The 18,812-nt window shown below is 40.8% G+C and overlaps 1 protein-coding gene and 1 long non-coding RNA gene across 29 annotated transcripts; one reads left to right on the top strand and one right to left on the bottom strand.

Annotated features, from left to right (window-relative positions):
• Positions 1-821: 821 nt before the first annotated feature.
• On the bottom strand, positions 822-17,751 carry LOC108017735 (uncharacterized). Of its 28 annotated transcripts, none has more exons than XR_005013988.3 (16): positions 11,104-11,267; positions 10,350-10,887; positions 9,765-9,887; positions 8,821-8,922; positions 8,582-8,761; positions 7,787-7,996; positions 7,045-7,256; positions 6,339-6,753; positions 6,044-6,070; positions 5,629-5,835; positions 5,102-5,528; positions 3,957-4,116; positions 3,782-3,889; positions 2,202-2,357; positions 1,420-1,663; positions 822-1,179 (listed from the first exon to the last, which is right to left on the bottom strand). XR_005013988.3 is itself a non-coding variant. In XM_065862998.2 (16 exons), exons 2-16 carry the CDS (start codon positions 10,830-10,832, stop codon positions 1,652-1,654), a joined length of 2,835 nt encoding a protein of 944 aa, XP_065719070.2. In that variant the 5' UTR covers positions 10,833-10,887; positions 11,104-11,267; the 3' UTR covers positions 1,629-1,651. The 28 variants fall into 28 exon arrangements, 25 of the variants coding, with proteins under 25 accessions (XP_036669762.3, XP_065719078.2, XP_036669759.3 ...); XR_005013997.3 differs by having other exon boundaries at positions 5,162-5,528; positions 7,820-7,996; positions 11,104-11,266; XM_065862998.2 differs by lacking the exon at positions 822-1,179 and adding an exon at positions 2,019-2,031 and having other exon boundaries at positions 1,629-1,663.
• LOC118877051 (uncharacterized) lies at positions 11,353-12,134 on the top strand. Its single transcript, XR_005014005.3, has 2 exons — positions 11,353-11,561; positions 11,647-12,134. It is a non-coding gene; the product is annotated as an uncharacterized lncRNA (long non-coding RNA).
• Positions 17,752-18,812: the final 1,061 nt, after the last annotated feature.

An 18,812-nucleotide genomic window follows, 5' to 3' on the forward strand; every position in this document is an offset into this window, starting at 1 on the left:
ACATATCAGTTTTAGAGTTTTCAGTCGGTACATTACAAACTATATTTTTAGTAAGAGGGCAGTCCTCGTGAGCAATAACTCCGCCATATTTCACGACTGGGACGCTACGCGTTCGTTCATCGTTTCTGTTTGGAGCCGGAACTCTTTGGGACCATCGGAAGACAGGAGCCAACTAAAAGTGCCCATTTTGACCCAGGCCAGGAGTCATCAGCCGCAGGAGTTGCGGTATCACGAAGACAACTTTACCATCTCTTGGCAGGCTCCTCAGGATCAGGAGGGCCTTATTGGTTACGTGGTCAGCTGGTGCTCTGCTCCCAAAAACAGTTCGCAGATCTGTGATGACCACTATCCCATTCATTATAAGGAACTGGAACCATCTCAACAGCAGCTCACGTTTGTTAGGCCGACCAGGTTGCACAATGTGGCAGTATCGGCCAAGTACAAAGACAGTTTTCTCGGTGGAAAGCCACTAGTCCTTCCAAGATTGGTAAGGAGCACCAACGAGACTTATAACCTGTGGTTAGGTTTTTATATTGGATTATCGGCATTGGCCCTCCAATTCCTGCTCTGTGTGATCCCCGTTTCGGTGCGGAAATTACACAAATTGTCGGATAAATTATACCCAATGTCTTATGATCTCATTTTAAACGCAGATATCGAGCCTTAACCGCGACTTTGAAAATGTTTATCTTCTTTTATAAAGAAAATGTTTAACTAAGTAAGGAAAACCGTACAATTTGTAATAACTTTTATAATATTTCCTTATTGTCGCTTACAACATTTTATCCGTTAGGACTCAATATATTGACAAATGAAAGCACTCGATTTGATTTGATTTTATTTTGTACAATTATTATCGTGTTTGTAGAAAATACAAAATATCAATGGGCTCGAGAACGTTGACACGGGGAAATGGGTTAAAAACGAATCCAAAGAACTTATTGCACATGTGTGTTGTGTTCGCGTGAGTGTATAAATAAATAACGTAGTATATCGATCATTTCCATAGCAGAAGAAGATAGTTTGCACAGCTCCTCCGTCTTATCTATGTAACTAGGGTACTATTTCGATTAAGGTTTCTCGGTTAAGGGCTGGATGGATCCGATGGGATTCTCCGGGGAATTCCCCTTTCACAGCTTCCGTATACTGCGATCTGCCGCAGCCGAATTAAGTTTGGTTCTGTGAAAACAAGAAATTAACATCATTAGATTTGTTTCAGATTCCACAACGCAATTAACAACAATATCAAAAAAAGCTTCAAACAGTATTAGGCCGAATCTCAACGAATAAACTGAGCCTTTAAGAGGAATTGCATTAGTATCGATCGGAGTGCGATCAAAACCGAACAAGAGTGTTAATTTAGTACACAACACAGTGGAGCAGAACAAGGAACTTCATGCGAATGCGGTGGCGGCTTACCCCGATTTCCCAGTTGCCAAAGGGTCAACTGGAAAACGCTTGAACCTCTCAAAACTGCAGCTGAACGAATCTAGAACCCTGGAGTTATTTATTTCAAATCGAAGGAGGACTGTGTATGATCTTTTCAATTATCTGGCGTCAGAATGACCTCGCCCATCGCTTGGGGAGCATATTTGAGAATGGTATTTTACTGGCTAAAGGTGCTATGATGTTGCTGGGAGTTTTCTACTCCTCACTGGCCATCCTGTGTCCATGTGGTTGGGTGGTCGGTGGTTTTGGTTTGTATTTGGTGAGAGGTGCGATGGGAGAAAGAGCTCAAATTAGTGCCCGGAAAGAATATACAGAAAATGAAACAGCGTGGCCAAGCGAGGTGAAAGTGCAATGATCTCGGATGCTAGCGAAAGCCGGAAAGCAAAGCCATAATTTCCACTTCTGACGCCGATTCAGAGGAATGAGTAAATCAAAAATTGCTCTTGGTAAATATCAAACTGCATTTGGCGGACTCAAGGCTTTTACAAAAGAATAAATATTCAGATAGTTGGGTTTGGACACAAAATAAAGGTTTAGTTAACTAGGTTCAGATCTCTCTCTGTGAGTACCGGAAATGACGTTCTGTGTTCGGGGTGGTGTGCGTGCGTGTTTGTGTGTTGTGTGTGTGTGTGGAAAGAGAAAAATAAAACGAAATCAATAAATTAGTATTGGGTATTGGCTAGGTATGTAGCTCCCTAAGAAGTCAGAACCGGGAAGGTGTACCCAAAGCTGGTGGGGTCGGAGGCACTTACAGTTCCATGGAGAGCACCGTGGGATTGGGACATGCTTGGGGCGCCCGTATGTGACACTGCTTGTGACAGATCAGCTGGCAGTCGCGGCACTCGTAGCCCTGCTTTCCGGGCCTCCGCGGGATGGACTTCATGCAAATGGAGCACTGCAGGCCGCTTCTGGAATGCCAAGGAAAAACATTTATGTATTCTTTAAGTATTCTAAAATATAGGAAAGAAGTCATATAGAAAACCCTTACTGACTTTCAAAACACTATTAAGTACAGAACAACATCTTCTAAACATTTGAAGAATAAATAAATAACTTCACTTATTGCTCTGACTCTATTTTATAATTATAAAAAGTTTAAAATTACGTTAATTTAAATATAACAAAATCAATCTGGGCCCATCTGGAATTATGTCATCTCGACCATAAAAGCTATCATTATTTTAATAACTCTCTTCAGCACTGTTAATACCGTGCACAGTGATAAACTAGTTATACAAAAATTACAGACTAACATTTGTGTCCAATTTTTAGAAATGAAAAATAATTTAACGATGTCGAACTATAGCACAAAACAAATTATAAAACAAGGAAGAACGCTATAGTCGAGTACCTCGACTATCAGATACCCGTTACTCAGCTATATGGAGATATGCAAGCAGCAAAGCGAGATTAAAATGCGCCACCTACCGGCGGTATACAGATTTAAGCGTTATGGGCGTTAGAGTGGGCGTGGCAAATTTTTTTTTGGATCAATCGATAGGTATCGACGAGACCAATACATTTCAGTTAAAATTTTTTATCTAGCATGAAAATTGTGGGCGTCACAGGTTTTCGCGGTTTGTGGGCGTTAAAGTGGGCGTGGCAAACTTTTTTTTGGGTCAATCGATAGGTATTGATGAGAACAATACATTTCAGTTAAAATTTTTATTCTAGCATCAAAACTGTAGGAGCCACAGTTTTGGGCGGTTTGTGGGCGTTAGAGTGGGCGTGGCACTGTGCCGAAACAAACTTGCGCTGCGTAAGAAGCTCAGGAATCTGCACGCCAAATCTCAATAGCCTAGCTCCCATAGTTTCCGAGATCTCAGCGTTCATCCGGACGGACAGACAGACGGACAGACGGACAGACGGACAGACGGACAGACGGACAGACGGACAGACGGACAGACGGACAGACGGACAGACGGACATGGCTAGATCGACTCGGCTAGTGATCCTGATCAAGAATATATATACTTTGTGGGGTCGGAAACGCTTCCTTCTGCCTGTTACATACTTTCCGACGAATCTAGTATACCCTTTTACTCTACGAGTAACGGGTATAATAATATTAGAAAGACAAGACCCACTCATGAACAAGTTTTTAAATACGTTTAACAATTTAAAGATATTTTTAGAGTCAGCAACAGCATGGCAACAGGAAAAAAACATTTTTCTTAGTTCCATATTATAACTTTTATGAATATCTTCAATAGGACGAGTCGCGGACGAGTCAAACGTCACTTTAGACTATAAGTGTGTTTGGCAATATTGCTTACAAACCTTTAAAGATCCCGGCCTAACCTACAGTCCTTCTATTAACTTGAAAACTTACCCGCTCAAATGCTTGGCGATGAAGGTGTGATCGTTGTAGATGTGCAGCTTGGTGCCCTTGCGACGCCAGCGCGGTCTCTGGGCGATGGCCAAAGGCACAATAAAGTGGCTAAAATGAATCATAAGGAACAGGTACCATTAGAGCTAAAGTATTTACATATGGTATCAGAACTCACCGCTTTACGCCATTCTCGATGGTCTCCAGCACCAGGGTGGAGGCCTCGTGCACATAGGTTTTATTGCTGGCCGAGGAAAAGCCTGAGATGGCCGAGGATTCTGAAATTGAGGAGCGGCGTGAGTGGTCGGTGATGGAGTGACCAATGCCCATGCGGGGTCCTGCGTTTTATTTATTTTTAGTGTGTGTTTTTACATGGCAAGTTGAGAGTGGCACACAAACCAAGCACCCGTTAAGACCCATCAAATCATATTTTGCATATATGAAAATAAACAGAAGAAAAGTATACGGAAAGAGTATGAGAAATAATTAAAATCAAGTCGAATAAATGATTAATGAACAGGCCATTTGTGAACCGATGGTGAGCAGATCCAAAATTCAAATACCAAAATCCAAGGAAAAATTAAATATTTACAAAATATTTCAAAGTATTCAACCGTGTTTGTGTTTTGGTTGGAATAAGTGTTTGGTGTGCGTGTGTAGGAACCATGGAATACATACAGATTCGTGTTGTGGATCACAGTTCAGTTAGCATTTGATGGGAATAGTGTGAGGGGAGAGAAGATAAAACAGACACCAGATATAGTTACAGATACAGATAGTATTACCATATAGTAAAGATCAAGCTTTGAATACAACACTTATTAAACGTAAATGTAGAGGGAGAAAAGCAATTTACACTTAATATTAAAGTTATTCATAAAATGTGATGCTGGGAAAAAATGATTTTAATACATTTTTAGAGCCAAAAGTAATTAGATAGATAGAAAGCTTAAATAAAAAAATAAATAAATTTTGTTTGATCTCTTATAAAAATAAAGTAAATGCACTTCGAATAATACTTGGAGATGAATATTTAGATTGTTTTATCAATCTTGTTGATTGCAATATCCCATATGTTAATCAAGGTTAATTAAATGTTAAAAATAATAATTAAACAGATAAAAGAAGAGGTGCAGGAAGCAATTAATAGTTGCGATAAACGAGTAAAATGCCGTGATCTCGAATGAGATATCAAATGTGATGAATGTCCCGTCGCAGAGTTATTAGCGGAATGCAGGAGTAGTCCAAAATATGTGCGTTAAGCCGGGCTCAAATAGTTAAAACGTGGACACTGGCGGAGGATTGTGGTTGGGTGGTAATTACCAAGTGAATTGCTTTTGGACAGAGTGGCACGATCGACAGATAATGAACGGGAAGAATCACCATTGAGGGTTCCGGTGGCTGTTCGAGGGAATCCGGTGGCTGTTGCGGTATTCGAGTTGGTGGCTGATAGTGACTTATGACTGTTATTATTGGGCTGATCGGCCGAGAGGGTGCGTGTCTTGGAGCGGCTGAGCCGCTTCTTCAGGGTGCCAAAGAAATTACGTTTTTTGCTGCGCCCGCGATCGTCGACCACATCGTGGCCCTCGATCAATCCGGAGTGCTGGGCCAGCTGCTGGGCTCCTCCGTTCCGGGGCAGGCTGTTGTACCCGCCCGATCCGGCTCCATTGGTGTTGCCATTGCCGTTGAGGCTGTAGTTGTTGTGGTAGCCACTGCCATTGGGCGATGATGCTGCATTGGGTTGGCCAAGCTGCAAGAAACATTCGGGACACATTAAAAGGGGATCTAAGCCAGCTCTTAACTCAAAATGCATGCCATGCCGGTGAACTCCTTGAACTCAGTGTACTTACCTCGGCGGTGCTTTCCTCGTTGACGGTGCCGTTACCTGAATCGTTGAGGGTCTCGCCCAACTGGCTGGCCTTCTCCTCCTTGGCCTGCTCCAACTCGAGCTCACTCTTGGCCTCGTTGGCCGCCCGCTCGAAGGCCTGGGCCACTGCCTGATCCAGTTCTGTCGCCGTCTCGGTCACCTCGATTTGGCCCTCTTTGTTCACCTCGACCTGATCGGTTCGAGGATTTGGTTAAGGAAGCGCATTTGGGGGGTTAGGCAGAGCAAACAGAACAAGAAACAGTTGGATATTAGCTTGGCTTAAACACTAGTTAGCCTACATGACTTTTTAACCATCATGAGGGCGGGATTAGAGACGCAGTAACTCAGATAACTCAAAAGAACGATTGAAGAAATTATGACCAGGTCCGGGAGTTTACCTTAAATGCATTCGGGCTGCTCGAATTCTGGACGGGATCAGAGACGGGAATGGAATGAAATAAAGGTAGAGAGAAACGAAACGAAATTATAAAACAATAGAACGGGGAAAAGAGGATACGAAATGTATGAAACCTCTAAGGACATTGAATAGCACGGTTGTTGTTTTTGATAAGGATTGATTAAAGGGTGTAACAAAAATCTCTGACGATTTGGTTAGAAGAGATTTCTGCTGCACCTTGTATACTGATCTATTTCTCCAAACAACTGTGCCAGAATCTTCCGCAAAACACTCACTCGCTGAACGCTGTGGATGATCAAGGTGCTCTTGCTGGGTTGTACACCACTTCCGCCCGAGAGCGCTCCATCCTGCAGGGCCCGAACGGCTGCATCCGCCAGATCCGCTCCGTTCCGGATGTGTTCGTTAATGGCCGGCGTGCTAAGACGCAGCGCCTCCTTCAGGCGCTGGGGACGCACTCCCACTGGGATTTCGGCTCCCTCGATGAACACAAAGTCCACGGTGATGGCCCCCGAAACGGGCTGCGTCTCATAGGGTCGTGGCTGCAGCTGCAGCAGCTGAGTGGAAGCCGGTCCCACGGCCAGCTCATCGATTCCAACCAGACCGAGACCCAGGAACTTGGGCGGATCGGAGGCAATCACCGGATGGTCATACACCTCGAACAGGATCTCGGCTGATTGAGGGGAGAGTTCACTATGGGGAGAAATAGAAGGGAAATCATTAGTTTGTGTGCATTATTAAATCAAGAAATCGCAGATACTACAACTTGGACTTGGGCTTGGACTATTTAAATAGTTCGAACTAAAGAGCCACCCATCCGTGGTGACTTGTTACACTTTCTTGCTCATCAAGATCCAATATTACAAATTATAAGAATATCTATTTAAAGGTAGATACATAATGTAGTAGTTCACTGAGTCTAACTAAAACCGCAAAATGATTGGCAAGGAAAGTCCCATATTCCCAAAGCTGTGTATCACTTACAAGAGGAAGTGCTCATCCCAGAAGGGCTTGGTGCCGCGCTGAGTGCCCGTCTGGTTCTTCTGGGCCGGCTCGTCCATCTCGATGACCACATAGGGATTCTGGGCTTCTCTTATTCCCTCGCCCTTGACGATCTTCACGAGCAGTCGCCGTCCGGAAACCATGTGCTGCGAGTCCCTCAGTCCCACGCCGCCCAGGTGGTGCTCCATGTTGTGCTGTGTGGGATGTAGGAGGACAACATGCAATGAGTGAGTGCAGCGAGAAACACAGAATAGAAAGAACAGATCAGGGGAATAGGGTCTGAGGTCTGAGAGTGAACAAAAGTCGGGTTTTAGGGCTTATGAAATTCGCCTTTAATCAGGAACTAATGCGTGATAGACACTAGAAATTGTAATAATATTGAAAGTATTGGTTGCCCTGAAAAGAGAGAGCGCAAAAGAGAGTTCTTTTTACTTTCGAAGATCATAAGGGGGAAGAAAACGAATTCTCAACGGAGACACGGGAAATGCGGTGTAGAATTCTGAACTGAGAGTTGGAGAAAAGGCGAATTCCATAAACACAGAGGTGGGCGAGAGCAATGAGAAGTGTCTGTTTGTTTTTTGGGTGAAAACACTGTACAGAGAGTCTCGAATCGAGTTCTGTGTGCGATGACGAGTGTACGAGGACACAGGAATACGGAGAACAAGAAACAAAACACAGCCATGGATGCAGGAGCTGGCATCTTCTCACTGCTCCCGACGCTCACCGCCAGCGAGTCATAGTGAACGGGATAGATTACGGGCAGGTCCAGGGGCTCCACCTCGGCCCGCGGGCAGGTGGAGTAAATGGAGAAGTCCACCGGGTAGACGGTGTCGCGCAGGGCCGTCGTCAGGATGTCGCTGATCACCGTCTGCAGCTGCTGCTCGTCCTGGTCCATCGCCTTGATGGCACCCACGCTGTTCATCGCGATGCGAACCTTTACGAATAGAAGAATGTATTTCCGGTTAAAATATTGGATCTATGATATGAAATTGTGTTCCAGAAAACTCCAATTAAGAGATAAATGTGAAATTTAAAAGTAAGCATAAGCTTTTGAATTATTCAACTATTTGCAATTTAAACTACTTAAAATAATTCTTGGATATTAAGCTCATTACATTTCATTATGCGCCAGATAAACTCTCGAAAAGTTTAAAAAAGGGCTTTTATAAAGGAACCAAAAATAAGAACCCGCATTAGTCATTATTGATATCGTGATCCACATATTTTTTATAAAAAAACTAGGATATAATTATGAGTTTGTAAAGTTTAGAAACCTGGTTATTAATAAACTACGCAAGATAACATAAAAAAGTTTATATTCATTAATATTAAAAATGTGTAAAAAAAAATGGAAAATCTGATCAGACCATTCTTTGAAACATAATTGAAGGTTTTCTTTTAAGCATTGTAAAAGTAAATTATAATTGATAAATGACTTTTTAAAAATGTCTTGTTCTTAAAAAGTTTCCCATGTATATGTTAGTATGCTTTTATATTTTGCGTTAAATCAGTTACTCACATCCGGATAGCCCTCGACTCGCATCTCACCCTTGAGGGTGTTGTAGTTCATGGGAATGGCCATGCGGGCTCGGAACCTAGACACGGTGACCTTATAGTGGGAGGTCTCCACCTTGCCTGCCTTTTGACGGAACGTCTTAACCTGCAGCACAGGCATGGCATCGCAGTCAAAGGTGATAAGCTGTAATATTGGGTTTTCAAGTTATTAAAGCTCCAACTGACAACCACTTGAGTTCTTACCATATCAGCGGGATTGTTCTCATCGCAATTACAAAATATATTATTCAAGCCGGGGGCAGGACTGTCGGGGAGTACTCGAACCACTTCAACGGCCACTCCATGCTGCAAAAGAGAACGAATATATTGATAATATCTTAACAAAAACAACTTGTTGCCCAAAGCTGAACAGCTGGGCTCCTTTCCAACTCTGGATATATTATTCGCGCATTACGTAATTCAGCAGTGTGCGTTTTTTGGGGCTATAATTCAGAGACGGGATAATGACTAACGACTAAATTCCGACCTTGGCCTACGACTGGCTCCGATCACGTAAAAGGCGATAAAAAAGTAAATCAGAGGAAAACAACCGAGGTTTAAATTCGGTATTCCAGTTTTTGGATACCCTCTAGAAAAATGTAGTTATCATACTTTCTCAAGTCGTAACGAGCTGTAAAGGAGTTACCTTTAAGATCAACATAAATTATAATCTTTTTCAAACTACCATTGCGTTAAAGTATAAGTCAACTAAAGTAAATAATATATGATGCAAGATAGTTACTCAGAGCTCATTATTAAGCGTAAAGATATAATAAAATAAAAAAAAGGTATTAGCTCTTATCTGTAAAATATTTCTCTGCATACGTTTAAGATAATCTCTCTTAAACCCGCAAATAAACTCTCCGATTTATTAACTACAGGGTATAGAAAACTGAAAACAAAACGCGTTTCTACATCAGTTACGGTTGAGCGAGTTCCCAGTTCGCTGGAGAAGGGGAAAGAGCTGGAGCCCAAGCAGCTGAACATCGATTTCAAGTTGAATGTCGTGGCGGGCCAAGAACAAAGGTTAATGCCCGGCCAATAAAGACCAAGTCGGGCTCAGCCATGACATCAGAGCCCGGGCCGTGAATGATGTCAAAGCTGCGAGCTGTCTGATGTCATTTGACCATCCTCCGAATGAGACTCACCTCCTCCACGGACTTTCGCAGCGTGTCGTTGATGGCAATCACCCAGGACATGAGCAGCTCGTTGACGATGACCAGGTCGCTGTAAAGCCAGCGGAACACTTGGCTGGTCCAGGTGACGGAGCTCTGGAAGATTACGATTGTTAATAGGAACAAAAACAACATATTAATATTTATACTTTCTTAAGAGGCTGATAAAGTAAAATATATTATTTAGTTAAGTGGGTAGAAGAAATTATTTAATTCTTTATCTAAGCTACATACAACATATCTTTGATGTATAAGGTAAATGCAAATATTGTTAAAACAGATTGTGTTTTGATCTTAAAGCTCTATATTTATTTAAATTTAAAAATTAAGGCATTATAATATTAATAAGTTAACTATTAAAAAATGAAATAATTATTGTTGTCATAAATTTACCAACATAGGTGTGTCTTAGAGGCGAATTTATGGTTAAAAAGATAATAAGTAATATTTTTCGAATACCAGATATAGAAGGATTAGACATCCTGCCTTATAATCACCGTGTTCCACTTTACTAACAAATTGAGCTATATTTGGATACTTATATATGTGTTTACTCACCGTTTCTGGACCCACGACATTCGATGGCGGTGGGACATAGCGCTTCTTGCGGTTCTCTGGTCCAGTGGAGCTCTGGCGCACCACCCGGCGACGTGGACCGCCGGCAGCTGCACCAGCGGTGTTCAAGGGCGATGCGGATGAGCGTCCTCGACCTCCGGATCCGCCGGTAAGGGGCTTGGACAAATCCTCCACCTTGCTCTTGGTGGCCAGCAGATCTCGCGGCTCCGAGAGGCGCTTCTCCGTCTTGCCGGCAACGGATGAGGGGGATCCGGATGTGGGGGCCACGCTCGTCTGACGACTGTTGGCCGCACTGGACGACTTGTCCTTGTTGAGATACTTGTTGTACAGCAGTTTGATCAGCCACACGGAGAAGAGGGCCAGAACGGCCCACAGGAAAATGAAGATGGCCAGGGAGTCCATTGTTAAGTCACCAAGTCCCTCGAACGAACAGATATAGTCATCGATTTGATCTGCTAGATCCATCGTTCAGTTCCAGGGCGAGTTAATCCCACAGATCGTCGTCATCATCGTTGTCGTTCTGCGGGAATAGAGTCTTTTAGTGGGTGTTTCTCATCATCATCCCAGCGAGAGCATCTCCCAGAGATGGGTTAAGATGAGAGGAATTTGTGTATCGGGGCAGCCATGAAAGATCTAAATCCCCCTCTAGCTCCCAATCCTCATCGCGTTCTATTTAAAGAACTTGTACAATTTTCTTTGGGAAAATATGAAAAGTTTGAAAAATCTTTCCACTCACAAAAGCACACAGTCCAGAGGAAGTTTGGGATATATAAATTCGGTTTGTATTTGCAGCTTAACTTGTTTATATTAGTTTAAATATATTTTTGGTATAAATAAATAACTAAAATAAAAATCGAAATCTTAGAAAACGGAACTAAACCGAACCGAACTGAAACAGAACTCAACTGAAATGGACTGCTCGCATTCGAATCGGATCGAATCGGATGGTATCTTATGGGATCTGCGCTCTCCGAGGCGAGAGAAATTCTCAGATGCCCAAGTATCTGTATCCGACAGTACGCTTTCGAGCGGAAGACACTGCGCCGGCGCCTGTAGCTCGTGTCAGAGATGAGATGTGAACACTTGTTTTCCATATCGTGACTCCAACTATTCCATTCTTCTGTCATCTATTGGCCCCTATTGGCATTGACGTCATAGTTTTTGGGGTCGCGACGAAGAAAGAAAAGAAATGACGTAAGGCTGTCTGCCGTGGAGGAGCCACACTTTTTACGACTTCATCTCATTGTTTATAATGTGTTTGTTCTGCTTTTATTTTTAGACCTCTCGTTGTTTGTTTCTTCCCGCTTCTGCTGGTTGTATTACACAGATTTATTAGAAACTATTCGAGAGAATTGGCATTCAACAAAACGACCGGGGGAAAATAGAAAATGTTTTCGTTCCGTTCCCCTTGGCACTTGTTGCAGTTAATACTTAAACATTGTGCGGTTCGTGCCCTCGTCCATTCATTGCTGAATTTTCGCGAAAATACGAAAATGCGAAAATCGTTTTCGGCGATACAAAAACAATAACAAAAGAGCTATTATGCTGGCATAATCTGTTTAATATCAATTGGAGCTGTGTTATTTTTCCTTTTTTTCTATCTGCACGCACGCCATTTAGGCACTGGAAAAAATAAATATATTGTTTTTGAGCTGATAAGGCATTATAAATTATTATTTTTCCTCAAACGATCTTGGTGATTCTTCTATTCTATAAGAATGAAATACAAAACAAGTATGTGGCTCATTAAAGTTATTAGCCCAGGAATCACAGACTTTTCTTTCTCTGCAACCGCTACATTCTTCGGTTTTCTGCGCCACTGATTTTCCACTTGCCTTTTCTGCTTTTCCACTCTCCAATTCAAGCAAGTACAAAACACTTTTCGAGCATTCTCAGCCACTGGCTCGTCTATTGACCCCTCGCCATTATGTGGGCACAAAGGGCGAGCGGAGGGGCGTGAAAATGGGGGGAGGGCGGTGCGAGTGAGAGGGCGATTACGAGAGCAACAAGTACTCGCGGGTATTTTTAACCATTGGCAAGCATACGATCTGTTGGGGAAAATGCCTTCTGCCACGCCTCAAATGGGGGGCAGCAGCCCCAGTACACATGTTCCCATCGCCCCTGATTGACAGAGATCTTCGATCTAACGGGCGTGTGGGAAAGTGTCCACGTCTTCGGGAAAACTCCTCTATGGCACATCATGATATAAACTACTTTATAATTGGCAAAGCAGATGGTACACAAAGCCACTCATAAAGATTAATATCTTTATTTCATACATTGTTTGAAAATAACTCACCGAAGCCAAATTAAATTAAATATATTTTCATATATGACGTACCCTAAAAGAGGGGATTTAAATCACTGATTAAGTTAATATAGACGTAATGAAAATCAAAATTTATTAAAATAATAAACTTTACAGAAACACAGAAAAGAGTTTCTTACAATTTTATATTAATCAAGATAATTTTTTAGAAATAATGAATTTAAAAATTTAAGTTTATTTTATGTTTTAAATTATCATCACAGTATCTCCATTTTTGTAAAGGTATAAGAAACTTAATGACATAGACTTATTCAGCATACTCTTAAGTTTTAATTAGCTCTGTGGTTTAGTTTATGTTTTAAATTATCATCAAAATAGAAAGAAACTTTATTACATAGACTAAATCAGCATACTTTCAAGTTTTAATTAGCTCTGTGGTATTTCATCTCTCTGATATTACTAGGGATTTTAGTGTCACATAACAAATCCCTAATTATGTCTTGTTTAAGCTTTTAATTCCAACTAAATGCATTTTCCACCGTGTACCTTGAAAGTTCTGCAAAATTCATGTGGTAATAGTTCATATTCCCAGAAGAGCCGCTGGGCCCGGCTAATTAATGCCAAACTGTGCGGCTCATGCAAACTATTGGCCAACTGGCTTGGGCCGGCCTGCTTCCCAAGCTCGAATTTAATGAGCTTGGGCAACGGCAACAGGTTGCCAGTACTTCCGTTTTAATTGCCACCTCCAAAGGGGTCAGAGGTTTCGGGTTGAATGCCCCCGCCTCTTGAGAAGAAACCCTCGAGAAATTGCGTCACCTTTCCGGCATTCTGTGTGACTCTTTTTAAGGTCTAAGTACTCTCGGCCTCTCGGTATTCCATGTGCAAACACTTTGAGATGCACGCAAAGTGCGCATTGCTAATCACATTCAAATGCGAATAAATATTGAAAATGATTTCCGTTACCACGCCAGAACTAAAAATAGTGATTGGGTAATCCAATCCAAGCTGATTCAATACGATCGTAAGCCGACGATCGCAAAAAATCAACAAACCACAGACTTGAAGGTCGCCAAAAAATATGATTCTATTCGAAAAGTGGGCGAGCCAGGGAACTCACACTTGAGTCACCTTATCTTATCACAGACTTTGCATTTATCGCATTTAATTGCTATTAATGAATGAGTATTATGAGTCGATATGGATCTGGGCACCTGGCCGTATAAACTAAGAATAAAGAAGAGCAACAGGCTATCTTCCTCCCTTAATGGGTCAATAAAAAATGTCAAATGACGACACCGCCAACAGTTCCAAATACTCAAACATGATGTCATTTCAGTGAGTACTCTTTGCTATATGTTTTATTCAAATTGATAAGGCGCTTGCTTAGATTTGTGGCATACACATAATAATAATTCATAAATAGGGATTCCACTTGGTGATTACAGCAGCCCGATTAACAGTATCATTTATTTCAAGTAGTTGAATATTTTTCAATGGTTGGGACTAACACTTTTAAGGCCTTGCAAATTAGCTGATCTTGAAACGAATATTAAAACTAACCTTCGTTTCGAATACCGGATAAAACATACATTTTTTTTAGCTTCATAGATTGATTTTACCCATACCGGTTATTAAGGGGCTACACCCATTTATTTAAGTGCACTGGTGCCGGCCAGAGAGCTCTAATCAGTCTTTCATGCATGGAGAGTCTCAAATGAAATTGCAATTGAATTTAGACCGATTAATCTATCACCCTGTAGCTCCGATATCAACGACTGAACTTCGTCTTGCTTGCCATTTCCAAGTGTCAAGGTTGGACTATTTTTGGAAATGCGAAAGGAAATAACAAACGAGCGCAGACTGGGCGTATGCTAGATTTGCAGCTAATGTCATTAAGCATACGCAGGTTGATCCCAAGTTTCGACAACACGCAACTGCGACCACGTCAGAGGTCAAAGGGGAAAGGGGCAGTTGCGTGTTTTACTTTTGTGCGGGCCAAAGTTCAGCCGAAAACAACGGGGGAAAGGCAGTAAATTTTTAATAACAATTTTACACAACTCTCTGAGACAGACAACGTGTCGGACAGTTCGGAACCTTTCGACTCTGCCCTGTTCAAAAACTCGTTTATCGATTGAAACTGGTCCCGAGAACACATCGATTGGCGCTCTATGAAAACGGGGTCTAGGCAGCCGAAACCGTTACGCATCCCGTCCAAGAAAAGTTCCTGCGCCCTGCTTATTGATTTTTCCCTGGGCTTGCACTCCTTATCTCACGGATTGGCCTGCAAGTAGACTCCGCGGTCAGTTGGTTCGGCCTCCGTTTACCATCGTTTGGCTGAAAGGTAATTGAACCCCGGGCCAACTGTTTTGACCACGCACGAGAACTCGTTTAAGGGCCAGGGTTGCCAGGACAACCCTAAATAATTTAGAGCCCCGCATTGATTTGTCAACGAGCTGTGTGCGAAACAAATCTCACAAGAATCGTAAAAACACAACACATTGTTTGTTTACACGAATCATATTTTCCCTTTCTCATGGAAGCTTATTTCCGGTGGAAAAGCTTTGACCGGCTAAGGATGCGCTATAAGAGAGCACATTTTAGAGGCAAAGAGTAAAAATTTAGAATGGTGGCACTGGGGGGTTGCAAAATGCAGCCCGTCATAAACAAAAAATGGTATGGTAAATGTTTTGAAATCGTTTTAAAGTTAGGGTTTTGCTTTATTATATATAAATATATGTTATATTATTATATATTTTCACTAAAACAAAAACAAATATAAATGCCTTGACAGGGAAAGTATACTTTTGTTATTATTTTTGGATTATAATATTAATCGTGTATCCAAAAAGCCACAATTCTCGTCTATATCGTAATATAATTATAACCAAATCTTCTTTATAAAGGCGTTTAAAATGTTTTTTCCTGTGTACTGGTTTCCTTTGCCTAGTTTTCCTAGCTTTCGCGTCGTTAACAGCCTGTGACACAGTTTCCACTTTTCGGGGTGGCTTCAAAAACTGGAGAGAGATACGAAACTAGAACCGAGGGTTGGCGATGCAAAGCACGCTATTTTTCCCTCTATCGCGCGGAGGATCGCCGGAACGTCTTCATAGACCCATTAGAAACACACCCAAATTAAGAACCAAGCCCAAAATTGAGCAAGCCCTAAGCTCAGTAAAGGATGTGGGTTAAATAAGGCGGTTTTCAGGGGAGGTGGTTGTTTCACTTACCGTTTCATACAACGCAATTCGTGGATATAAATATCGTTGTTTAATCCGCAGGATGAGTGTAGTAATTTTTGTGGTTCGTGGAAATAAAAATGTATTGCATTATTTAGTGGGAATTCACAACCGTAACCACAATTTGCCCGTGTTATTTTCGTAGCCCTGTTTTTGCAACTTTTCGGCCGAAATGTACTTAGTTTTCAGGTGTTAGGGAAAATGTAATAAAGAAAATGCCCCGTGATTGATTAGTGACAAGAAGCATATATAAACCTTGGGATATTTTTGGGTATTCATGTGCGTGTTGTTTGTTGGGCACGTGAGTTAGATGGCCAAAAAAGAGTTTCAATAAATTCCAGAGCCTGAAATTTGGGGCCAACAATTTCTCTGTGCGAAATGCAAATCAATAAGGGAGTGGGATGGGAAGGGGGTGGTGACGGGCGGAAAAGCTTGGCACACATAGTAAACAAATTGTATTTTCTCTGAATATATTTTTTTATATTCTCTACTCACACGGTTGACCGGGTTTTTAAGGCCACGTTAACAATTACTATTCCCACAAATTTCGATTTAATGACAAAAAATGTACCAAAACACTGCCGATTATTCTCGTTTCAAAAATAACGCCGTTTCGTATTTAATTTCGGAATATTTGAATATTATTTATCTGGCTCGCTGAAGCGAGACAGAAGATAGTCGTGGTTTTATTGCGATGATGATGAAATTCTTTCGTTTGTTATTGTTCTTCTCTTCTTGTGTTTTTGTCACTCTGTTCGTTGCGAAGATGGTGATAAGGGAGAGAAGGAGGGAAGCGAGGCAATGCGAGTAGACGTGTGAAGAATTTTACAAACTTCCGTAAAATTAACTAAAAGGGAAGATACAATGGGTCTATTGTTGAATACAGGCGAACATCACAAAAAATAATTAAAAAATTTAGAAACTGCCTTGGGATTTTAAACAATTTTGATAATATATAGAAAAATGTCGAATTCTGTTTAGAACATTGAAACTGAGCGAACTTCACAAAAAATAAATAAAACATTAAAAAATTATTATTATGATAATATATAGAGAAATATCAAAACCCGGTAATTTAAATAAAAATTGAATGAAGCCTCTTAAGTTACAAAAAATCAAACTGAAACTTGAAAGCCACTCAAGTTACGAAAAATAAAATCGAGTTATTCAAGTTCGGCTGTATTCAAAAACTAATTCCAATGTCGTAGGTTGTTTCCGCTTGGTTTTAAAAGTTTTCGTATTGTTTCTCTGTTGTTCCAATGCCCGCGTTTTCGATAAGGAATCAAAACATTAAAGTTATGTAGATTTTAGGGTGACACTATGCGCTCTACACTGTGCCATCGGAATTTAGATTTTCTAGTTTTCACTGCCACGTTACTGGGCCACACATTATATTTAGTGGTTTTCTAGTCAAACTTGGCCAACATTTAAATTTCCCCAGCCACAACAATTAGAACCGCAGAAGAGCATCGAATCGCAGAGAGCCAGGCAATCAGCTGTTTGCAGCATCAATGAAGAACGCTCTTTTTTGGTAGCATTTAATCTCGATTAAAATTCGGCATTTCAATAAATTGTTTTCTGTAGATCAAGCACACACACACACACTCGCGTATTTTATATGTTAAATTGTATTTCTGCAATGCTTTTTAAATATTTTGCTGTTGGCACAACAAATATTTTTGCGATTTGTTGCCAAATTTCCCACACACATCCACACACACGCGCACACACACTTAACGACTTTGCTTTCGCTTCGTTCTTTTGTTTTTTTCTGTGGTTCTGCTTTTTTGATGGGCACTAGAACAATAAATGGTGCCGCCGCAATTTTACTTTTCCATCCGCGAACGAAACAAAACCAACCTCACTCGTTGAGTTTCAAAGAGAGAATGCTACAAAACATTTTCGAAGAGAGGGGGCGAAAGCTTGACGCAGAGTTGCCTAGTGTTCCGAAAAAACGGGTTTGAGCGGGTAAGAAAAGCTATCTTTGAAATACAAAATGTATCGGAATAAATCAGCAAGTAACAAATATATATATATGTATATAGTGAAAAAATAAAGTTCTTATGAATTAATTTTAAGCCCTAGCCGCTTAGTTCCAACACATTTTGTTAATACTTAAATTGGTTATTACAGCTATTTTTAAAAGAAAAATATTATTTTGTTCTACGGATGTGATTATTTCTCGGCTTAGGCATTATTAAAGCCGAGCTTTTAATTCTCCAATCGATAGTTTGGCGCTAAGCTCCCTAACAGAGAATACTTATCGGAAGTTTGATAATAATTTAAATATCTCTGTTACAAAAAACCTTCTTCACAGCGAAAACAAAAAAAAATTATCCCTGAACTTGTTATAAGTTAAAACTATAAAGCAAAGTTTTTGAAATAAGTTATCGTGAAAAAGGCTTTAAAATGTCAGTAAACCATACTGTCTTAATAGTATACAGATTGCTTTATTTCTCTTACATTTTTGAGTCAACAATTCAATAATCACTGTTTAGGAAAAGATGATTTATATTTTATACTTGTCTAGGACATTCAACACTTTTGAGAGAATATGTATACCTAAAATTTGAATGAGCCTAAGAAATACTTCCCTTTTAAATCAAGTTTAGGATCAAATCCGCTATAAAATCCAACCACCAGCTAACCCTGAGGAACCCCAAAAGGTGGTTGACTCTTTTCGAAGAGTACATTTACATTTTGAAATCCAAACATTTACCGTGTTGCACTGTGTTAGAAATGTTTTTAAAAAAATAAGTTACGTACCTTAAGAATCAAAAATATTAGGCCAAATAATATGTTTTATACACCAATTCTCTAGCATAGTGTCTTTAACGGAATATTATCTTTGTTTTGTATGAAATTTCTATGACATTTTACAAAAATTGAAACTTTGGTGGCTCAGAAACCGTTTAAAAATCAAATGTACGATTAAATTAG

The sequence above is a fragment of the Drosophila suzukii genome, chromosome 2R (genome assembly GCF_043229965.1).
Source record: "Drosophila suzukii chromosome 2R, CBGP_Dsuzu_IsoJpt1.0, whole genome shotgun sequence".
Classification (NCBI taxonomy): domain Eukaryota; kingdom Metazoa; phylum Arthropoda; class Insecta; order Diptera; family Drosophilidae; genus Drosophila; species Drosophila suzukii.